Genomic DNA, 9,795 nt, shown 5'->3' on the forward strand with positions numbered 1-9,795 from the left:
TGATCTGACATTTCTGCAATAGTCCACTTTTACTAAGAAAAGAAAAATCTGGTTCTCTTAGAAAAAAACTGGCCCAGAGGCTCCAGGAAGCAGAAGAAAACACAGAGGCGGTGAGCTCCAAGTGTGCTTCCTTGGAGAAAACCAAGCAGAGGCTTCAGGGAGAAGTGGATGACCTGATGCTGGATTTGGAGCGGGCCAACACAGCTTGTGCCACCTTGGACAAGAAGCAGAGGAACTTTGATAAGGTCCTTCCCTAAAGATTTATGATAGTGGTGATGAAAGTGACAGCCTTTCGTGTCCACGTGTGTGAGATGCACATATATTATGGGAGGCCCTCAGTCAGGGCATCACGTCCCAATTTGGGGAGGTTTGGGGATTTGCAGTGTCTCTTTACTTTTGTGACAGTCCCTCCAAAGGGAAATTTATTTTTAGTTAAAGCTAATTCGGCTTACTTTGAGATCAAAACATCTTTATCTGTACAGATATCAGAGTTTGAAGCCCCTGATCCAGAATGCTACTCCCCCAGCCGCCCCCGCTGCACACACGCGCGCACACACACACACACACACACACACACCCTGTTTCTCTGGTCCCTAAGGATGGAAGGGTAAAACCCTGGCATTGCAGACAGTCCCCAGGCCCTTGCTGCTTCTCACACATGCCTTTGTCATCTCTTAGGTCCTTGCAGAGTGGAAGCAAAAGCTGGATGAGAGTCAAGCTGAGTTGGAAGCAGCTCAGAAAGAGTCCAGGTCACTTAGTACTGAAATCTTCAAGATGCGAAACGCCTATGAGGAAGTAGTGGATCAGTTAGAGACGCTGAGGCGGGAGAATAAAAATCTGCAAGGTGAGCTCGCTCCCCCACAGGTGTGTAATAGTCCCCTTCTCTTCTGGCCACCCCTCCCCCATGTGGCCACAGTCACCTCCAAATGCTTCCTTCCCATTGCCCCCAAAATCCTCACATCTACTCAGCTTACCCCAAGGCCCGAACTTTCCTAACACAAGGCATAGTAGCAGCAAAGTCCTGACCTCGAGAACAGAGGGCGCAGTGGGCTTCTAAGTTCATTGTTAGAGAACAGGATTTCCACAGATTCTATCTCTATGTGGCTCTGTGTCCGTGGGCATGTCACTAAGTCCCTTAGGACCTCTGACTCCTGACCTTCAAAATTAAGCCACACACTGATGCCCCTAGTTCCGAAAGACTAAGATTCGGTGCATTTTCTCCACAACTCTCTCCTCCAGTTCTCTCTGGACCATTTTGTATACTTCGTGAAGTTTTAGGGCTAGATGTATATAGTTCTCTTGTCACTCCTCTCTCTGCATGATTCAGATGAGGCAACACACCTGCGTCATGCCGACACCTCACCCAAAGGACTTCACTATATTCTCTTCTCTGTAAACATCGTGAATAAATCACCCATCCCTAAACTGCTTGGCAAATGCTTGTGCTGTCAAATGGAGCATGTTGCAACAGGCTAAACCAAGCCTGTCCTTTGCAGAAGAGATTTCTGACCTAACGGAGCAGATTGCAGAAACTGGAAAGAATCTTCAGGAAGTGGAAAAGACCAAGAAGCAAGTGGAGCAAGAAAAGTCAGACCTCCAGGCTTCCTTAGAGGAGGTGGAGGCAAGTGTCTTGGATGTGACATGCAGAAGCTTGAGAAGGCAGGGCACTAAAGGAGAGAGGTCCCTTCCTGCTAGGAGGCACTGAGGCTCCACCAGGAAGAACATCCAGCTGCCCTGGGGCAGACAGCTGTGCTCTGCTGCTTCATCTCCTGGGGGTTCAGTCTAGTCTATTGTAGTTCCCCCTTTTGAAAATAAATAAATTTGCTCTTTGTGTCCCCAATGTCTTCCTCTCAGGAAGTAAGAAATCACTCACCAAGCATCTCAAGAGCTGGCTCTGAATCCCTCAGTTTTAACAGGGATTTGCACACGAACATCTTCAGCTCCTGAGAATTCTGCAGTCAAAACAGTGCAGTGTCCTGATGTTATAATCAGCTATAGCCAGTATAGGGTGGGTGATTGAGATGTTTCCAGGGAAATTTGCATAAGGCAGGATAACGGGAGAGCAATTGCCCTGTCATTTTAGAGAATAGATTGGCTCCTGACTTATGGCCTTATTAAAATAGACACTAATTCAAAAAGATGCTCTGTACCTCTCAAGACATTACTGTTAATAACAAAGTTTTAGATCCAGTTTCATTACTAGTAGGGACATTTGGGAGAAAAATTGTTTGACCTCTGAGTATTGTTCTACTTACCTGTAAAATGGGTATTTTTATCACACTCATTTTATCATAACGGGGATGAACATACCCATTCAAGATAATGGCTGCCCACAGCACTTCCATTCTCTTCTTTGCTTTTATTAGGGTTCCTTGGAACATGAAGAGAGCAAGATTTTGCGTGTGCAACTAGAGCTGAGCCAGGTAAAATCTGAATTTGACCGCAAGGTCACTGAGAAGGATGAAGAAATTGAGCAGCTAAAAAGAAACAGCCAGCGGGCAGCAGAGGCCATGCAGAGCATGCTGGATGCTGAGATCAGGAGCCGGAACGACGCCCTGAGGCTGAAGAAGAAGATGGAGGGTGATCTCAATGAGATGGAGATTCAACTGGGCCACTCCAGCCGCCAATTGGCAGAGACCCAGAAACACCTGCGCGCAGTCCAAGGCCAGCTCAAGGTGAGGGCGTGGCCTCTGGAGGGTGTGGCCGGCCCTCGGCCTGCCCTGGGCTCTGGCCTCACTCCTGGATTTCCCTGAAGGACTCCCAGTTGCACCTGGACGACGCCCTGAGGAACAACGAGGACCTCAAGGAGCAGCTGGCCATCACAGAGCGCAGGAATGGTCTCTTGCTGGAGGAGCTAGAGGAGATAAAGGTGGCCCTGGAGCAGACGGAGCGGACCCGAAGGTTGTCGGAGCAGGAGCTGCTGGACGCCAGCGACCGCGTGCAGCTCCTGCACTCCCAGGTGCGTCCATCCTCCCTCCACTTGAGGTCCGCCTGGCAGCAGGCCGGAGACCAGCACCATAGACAGGAGTCCCCCACCTCTCCTCCCAGACTAGCAATTAAGACAAAGTTTCATTTAGTTTAGTTCTTGAAATACTTTGACTCTAGATGGACGAATTTCTTAGCTTTCCTTTATCTGAAGGCAAAAGTTCATTCATGTTGTTGGGAAATTAGAGCAAGGAAGGGTGGATTATTACATGAAAGGGCTGGAGAAGTCTTCACAGAGGAAATAACATTTAAGCCACAATCTTAGAAAATTAAAATTGTCTTCAAAATAATTATTTTTATAAAAGTTTTTTTAAATTCCGTATTATAAAAAATACAAGCAAACGAATAGAAGAAAAATACCAACCATATTGTTGGTATTTGAGATTTTTCATTCTAAGCCCTGTCTATATACATAAATATATTTTTTGTAAAAATGTGATCAAACTGTTTTTGCAATTTATTTTCATGTAATTATGTGTCATGAACATATTTCTACATCTTTAGTCTTCTACGACTATTTTTAATGGCAGAAAAGTAGAGCCATTATAGTTGTGTATTATGACATTTATTTAATCAATCTTCTATGGTTGGATGTTTTACATTGTTCTGCAAAAAAAAAATCTTTGCTATTAGAAAGATTGCTATGATAAACTTCTTTATAACTAAGTTTTCACATATATCCATTATTATTTCCTTAAATTCCTAGAATTAAATAAATTACTAGAAGTAAAACTTCATAGTCCAAATAGTAAAGATATTTATAATATATTGTAAATTAATCTTTAATTAGGTTGTCCTAATTTTTTAATCCTGTTGGGAAAATATGTGAGAGCTCCTTCCTATAAATTCTCAAAGACTCTAGCTATTATTTTTTAATCTTCATCAATTTTATTGTTGAAAATACACCTTTTTCAAAATTCTTATTTATTTGATTACTAATAAAGCAGAACATTTCATCACATTTTTTTGCCACTTGTATTTCTTCTGGTGTATCTTACCTATTTGTATTTTTTGCCCCCCCTTTTTTTTTATTGATTTGTCTTATATGTTAAGGAAGGGAATTTTTTCAGTAATATACATTGCAAATGTATTTCAGTTTGTCTTCACTCTTACAATTCCATTTATGGTATATTTTGATCATTAAAATTATTTTTCATTTTATATTGTTATGTCTATCAATCATTTCCTTGTTCCAATACCTTTTATTGAATAATCTATTCTTCCTCAAATATTTGAAAGTCTTCCTTTGTCATTTATTCAATTATTTTATGTGCAATTCTTGGATCTGTCTCGGGACCTTCTGTTTTGTCAAGAATGAAACAATATCTAGCAAATCCCCATGTGAAAAATAAGAAATGGAACATACCTCTGGAATCTAACTTTTTTTGTAGAACACAAGCCTGATTAATATCAAGAAAAAACTGGAAGCTGACATAGCTCAGTGCCAGGTGGAGGTAGAGAATTCTATCCAGGAATCCAGAAATGCAGAGGAGAAGGCCAAGAAAGCCATCACAGATGTGAGCTCTATTCTTTCTCTTCAGAGATGCTGTTGGGAGATATATGAAAGGGGCTTCTAAACAAGTAGGAGATATATGAAAGGGGCTTCTAAACAAGTAGGTTTTATTTTTTAAAATGTACCAGCAGTCAGTGGTGACTTCCTGGGGAGATTAACAGAGCAGAGGCAAAATGAGGAGAAGTGCTATACTTCCTCAGCGATGGCTGAGTGAGGGAAGCCCATATCAGCATGCAGAGTACCAACCTTAACAGCATCTTTTGTGTGCTCCAGGTAGGAATGGGCAAATAGCCCACCTACATTTTCTGTGAATTTAACCAGGCGGCCATGATGGCCGAGGAGCTGAAGAAGGAGCAGGATACCAGCGCCCACCTGGAGCGGATGAAGAAGAACCTGGAGCAGACGGTGAAGGACCTGCAGCACCGTCTGGATGAAGCTGAGCAGCTGGCCCTGAAGGGTGGGAAGAAGCAGATCCAGAAACTGGAGAACCGGGTAGAGTGACTCGAGAAGGCTCTCACTCTCAAAATGATATCCAGTTCAGCAGCCCCAGGCAGAATCACAATTCAGAAATTTAGGTGGTGGGAAAGTGGCCACTGATTGAGTAGACCGCAGACTTAGTTTGAGGACTACTTGCAAAACTCCCTGTGAGCCAATTTCCACACCTATTGCTCTTTCACTAGCCCCTACAGCCCAACACACACATACCTACTTTAGAATGTTTATGCCTCAATAACTATAGTATAATGACATTTTTAAATGTTCTGGTATTACATAGTTTCAGATGTGCATAAATAGGGAGAGGTGTACTTTACAATCATAAAATTACACATTTTAGTGGAATTTAAATTTTGAACCAACCTCTTCTTTGATAAATGACAGCCCATCCTATATAATATCTGTAGTCTCCCTCCGTGTCCTACTTCTGGGTCTCACTCCTTTCCCAGATTTCCGAACCTCTAAACACAGTCTGCAGTTCTGGTATATTTCTCACTGTATCCTAAATGAAGGATGATGGGCACTTCCTCCAGGCTAGTGCACCAGGAATGCCAATGCCCCATATAGGACAGTCTGCTTTTTCTCCATCTAAGAACGTATTTTATAGTTGTTTAGTTTCTTTGTTTTCTGTTTCTCTTGGGTTTTTCCCCCCTTTAGGCCCATAATGGTTCATTTCATTTGTTTTTAAAATGGACTCCACTACCAGTTAACATTTTGGAGAAGGACTCTGTGGGGGAGGTTGTCAAAATGTCTCTGTTGTCACCGGGAGAGAGGAAATGAGAGTGGGAGGGAAAGAAGAGGAGGAGGAGGCAAAGAGATCGGAACTACTTCTCCCAGCAGGAAAGACTCAAATGAAGTCATTCTTTATGTCAGCCTCCCAAGGAGGTGGTCACCAGCACTTATAAACTTTAAATGTGAAAGGATTTTTTTGTTTTGTTTTGGCTAAAAACTACAAGGCATGAGTAACAAAAGTAAGCACCATGAAAGTTAGAGTTTCCAAAAAAATTATTTAAATGCTTATTTTTCATTATTCTCAGTCCTATTCTATTAAAATGAGCTTAGGCTTGTCATTCTCATGGATCCCTCCCCCGAGGGAGGGACCAGAACTCATGCCACCCTCCAGAATTCTTTGATTCCCAGATTGGCAGGGAGCCCTCCCTTGCATGGTGAGGAACCTTGAAAGTCCTCCAGTTTCTGTAAACTTTACGCAGACCCAGAGAGCCACTCCCAGGGAGGCAGTTTCACAGGACTGGTGCGGTAGCGGGTGGAGGTTGGAGGTCTCTTTTGGAACAGTACCCAGAGTTAGCCAGTTTCACTAGTAAATTTCACGGTTGATCTAGTGAGTCTGCAAGCCCAAAGCTGCATTCCATCTGTGGTGGCTGGGATTCTCAGTGGCTGGCTGCCACCCCTACTTCTTGGCTCTCTCTGGATTATGGATTTGGGGCCACAGTTGGTGACCTGAGTTGTTGATGGCTGTCCTCTCCCCTCAAGACTTCAAGAAAGGTGGAAGCAGCTATGAAATTAACACCCATGTAGCACTTTATCATTTAAAAAATATTTCCACATTCTTTGTCTAATTTGATTCTGATATCAGAGTTAGCTTGGGCAGGAATTATAATCTCCATCCTAAATACAAAACAAAACAAAACAAAACAAAAAAACAACCTCATTCCCAGTGAGGGCAGCTGACTTGCTTTGGATCAATTAGCAGGACCTGGAACTTGAGCACACCTTGGGCTATTCCTGGTGCAAGTTCTCTCCATGCCCCCCGCTGCCTTACTTGATCTGGAATCAGGGCCACTATGAACATTCAAGCAGGTTTCACCTGCAAAGACAAGTCCGAGCTGAAGCACAGCTTCGCCAAGCTGCGTGGCCTGAGAGGAAGGGATGTCTTTTGCAAAGCCCAACCCAATAGCCAAGTTGTATGCACCTGGGCTGCCCCTGCCCAAAGAGAGAATCTTGTTTTCATTTGCACAAAGCCACTGCATGCAGTAGTGGCAGCCTTGTGAATAAAATGTGATTTCTGAGCCCTAAGAGGAGATATTTTTGCAAAATATAATCAGAGGATATTAAGTTCACCCTAAAATGATGGACCCATGAGTCCATGAGAGATCTAACTTGAATTCTGCATTCTCGTCACCACACCTAGGTGCGGGAGTTGGAAAACGAGCTTGATGCTGAACAGAAGAGGGGAGCTGAAGCTCTGAAGGGAGCCCACAAATATGAGCGAAAAGTCAAGGAAATGACTTACCAGGTAGAGGTCTCAAAACCTCAGTGAATGTTTTATCGATCAGGTCCCATCAGAGCAGCAGTGCCTTTGGGGGCCCCTAGTATAGATGCTCTTTTGCAGGCTGAGGAGGACCGCAAGAATATCCTCAGGCTCCAGGACCTAGTGGACAAGCTGCAGGCCAAAGTGAAGGCTTACAAGAGGCAGGCGGAGGAAGCTGTGAGTATTGGAGATCCAGGGAGCCCATGCCAGCCTGGGTGTCCCCCATCCCTGAGAGAGAGTGTGTTCCTGTTTCTTAGAGTCTGCGGAGCCTGAGGCCTGAGTTTTCATAGGCTATAAACACAAAGACACTTGCCCTCCTCCCTCCCCTGGTCTGTGTTATACAATCCCACTCCACCTCCACTTCCTCTATGACTCTTGCCTCACCTCACATGGCCCAGCCCAGTCCCTCCCTTCACTCTGCTTCAGCCCACCCCACACTACCCCACCCCAAGACCCCAGAGCATCTTAGTCCACTTGTAAGCCGCGCTTCATCCTGACTTCCTAACCATCTCATCACACCCCACCAGCCCTCCTTGCCCATGGCTGACCTTAGACACCTCACCCTAGTTCACGTCATCCCAGCCCACCCCACCCCCTCGTCCCCACCACCCAGTCCTGCCCCAGCCCTCCCTAACTCACACTGCTCCAGTCCATCCTTATTCATCTGCCCTTGATCAAATAGGGGAAACAAAAATGGAGGAAGTGGCATGGGCTGAAACCAAAAATTCCCGAAGTATCTTCTGGGGACACTAGGTCTGGAGGGGTGTTAATAGCAAGAAGCCAAGGCTGGGAGTTGTGGGGGATGTGGGACTCTTTTACAGAAAAGAAATAGTCTGGGAAATGCTGGGTTAAAAAGTTGAACTGGTTGCTTTACTTCAAAGATTTCTCCGATTTTGTAGATTGTATGTAATTGACTCTTCAAAGTGGAAGAGGCCTTCTAGAATGCAACATTTCTCACCCTAATGGACCTAGGAACCTTCTTATTATGTGCAGAGCATCCTATCCCACAGGACTAGCTTTCTGAGAAACAAAATTTGGAAGACCCAGCCCTAGATAAGTGAGGGACATGTGGTTTCTTTCCTTGTCCTTTTTCTTCCCTTCCCATGAGGCTGGTCAGTTCCATCCCGACCTCAGAGAAGTAGATCTGAACTGATTACATGGGAGGAGAGTTTCATGCCCATCACATTAGTACAGTTGCAGCAGGACTAGCTAGCCTGGAGGGTGTCCAAGAGGTCACCTTTGTCAGGAACCCTTGGCTCACTCTGAAATAGATCCATACAATGGCCTGGTCACAGGCAGATTGTGCTGGGTGCAGGAACAGGGCAAAAGGAATTTAGCTCATTGGTCTCTGATACCTCTAGATGCCTTGGGAGGACTCTGGATTTGGGTATTATTCAAAAAGCTTCAGTGGCATAGATGGCATAGAGGAGGGGAGTGTGGGAAGAGGGGTACAGGTGGATCATCGCCCCTGAAGAGCTCAGCTTTCTATCCTCTGTAGTCAGGGAATCTGAAGCCCAAGCTCTCCTGGTTCCCCAATTCCCCAGAGGCCTGCAAGGACTAGGGGCCTCAGAGCCTGAGTAGAGGTCTTCCTCAGCTTCCTACCCCTCTGTCTTCCATTCAGGAAGAGCAGGCTAACACACAGCTGTCCAGGTGCCGGAGGGTCCAGCACGAACTGGAGGAGGCTGAGGAGCGAGCCGACATTGCCGAGTCCCAGGTCAACAAGCTGAGGGCCAAGAGCAGAGATGTGGGGGGCCAGGTGAGAGCAGACTTCTTCCCCAGAGGTCCTGAGCCCCATGACCAAGGGATCACCAGGGAGAATTTGGAAGGTGACTGTGGGTTTCACTTCTTTGCTGCTGGTCATGCCCTCACAGATGCCACTACTTTAGCTAGGATCCCATGGTTTCAGTCCCTCAGGAGAATGAGTAGAGAGGGATCAAGAGGCATACATCTTATCATCCCAGTTTCTCCCTGTTGCAGGAGGCCCTATCCAATAAACCCCTGCTTTCCAGCGGATGCATCCCTTCTACAGGCGCTTAACTTGCTTTGTTTTTACAAACCATTCCTTAATATTTGTCTGAAGTTCCAGCCTTTCTAGTCACCCCACTTGAAGATGATACTCAGCCTTGCCTTCGGTGTGATTCATATCCTGTGTATGGTTTTTTTTCTTCCACAGAAGATGGAAGAATGAGGTCCTTCTGGTGCCTGTTGCCATGGGCACCACCGAAAGAGTGGAGAGATGTTGTGAGAAATAAATTCTCCTAACTACTCAGATACTTGGCTTTACTGTGTTTATTATCATGGTCCATTCCTCTTCTGTGGAGTGTTTTTCAGATCCTTGCCTCATCTTTTGTTCATATAAAAGTAAGAAATGTGCAAGTGAGGCCTCCTTGCCCCAATAGAAAGGTAGAAATCCAACCCATTGTCAAATAAATCACTGACTTCCTTGGCATTTAAAAATAAAAACCTGGTCAGGTAACTGTAGCACATTTTCTTCCTAGGGACTCATGATTCTTTCAAATTTAGTTCCCCATTT

At 45.0% G+C, this 9,795-nt stretch overlaps 1 protein-coding gene across 2 annotated transcripts in view; it reads left to right on the forward strand.

The window, feature by feature from the left end:
- MYH13 (myosin heavy chain 13) overlaps nucleotides 1-9,533 on the forward strand; it is a 54,414-nt gene extending 44,881 nt beyond the window's left edge. The window contains exons 31-41 of one of the 2 annotated variants that reach the window (XM_016121302.2): nucleotides 62-245; nucleotides 679-844; nucleotides 1,497-1,621; nucleotides 2,367-2,675; nucleotides 2,756-2,959; nucleotides 4,377-4,502; nucleotides 4,820-4,990; nucleotides 7,143-7,247; nucleotides 7,344-7,439; nucleotides 8,884-9,018; nucleotides 9,436-9,533. In XM_016121302.2, coding sequence (XP_015976788.2) covers nucleotides 62-245; nucleotides 679-844; nucleotides 1,497-1,621; nucleotides 2,367-2,675; nucleotides 2,756-2,959; nucleotides 4,377-4,502; nucleotides 4,820-4,990; nucleotides 7,143-7,247; nucleotides 7,344-7,439; nucleotides 8,884-9,018; nucleotides 9,436-9,450 — 1,636 coding nt within the window. In that variant the 3' untranslated portion in view covers nucleotides 9,451-9,533. The remainder of the gene's footprint in view (nucleotides 1-61; nucleotides 246-678; nucleotides 845-1,496; nucleotides 1,622-2,366; nucleotides 2,676-2,755; nucleotides 2,960-4,376; nucleotides 4,503-4,819; nucleotides 4,991-7,142; nucleotides 7,248-7,343; nucleotides 7,440-8,883; nucleotides 9,019-9,435) is intronic. The other variant, XM_036223218.1, reaches the window with a different exon arrangement.
- Nucleotides 9,534-9,795: the final 262 nt, after the last annotated feature.

This window comes from Rousettus aegyptiacus, unplaced genomic scaffold (assembly GCF_014176215.1).
Source record: "Rousettus aegyptiacus isolate mRouAeg1 unplaced genomic scaffold, mRouAeg1.p scaffold_m13_p_6, whole genome shotgun sequence".
In the NCBI taxonomy this organism is placed as follows: domain Eukaryota; kingdom Metazoa; phylum Chordata; class Mammalia; order Chiroptera; family Pteropodidae; genus Rousettus; species Rousettus aegyptiacus.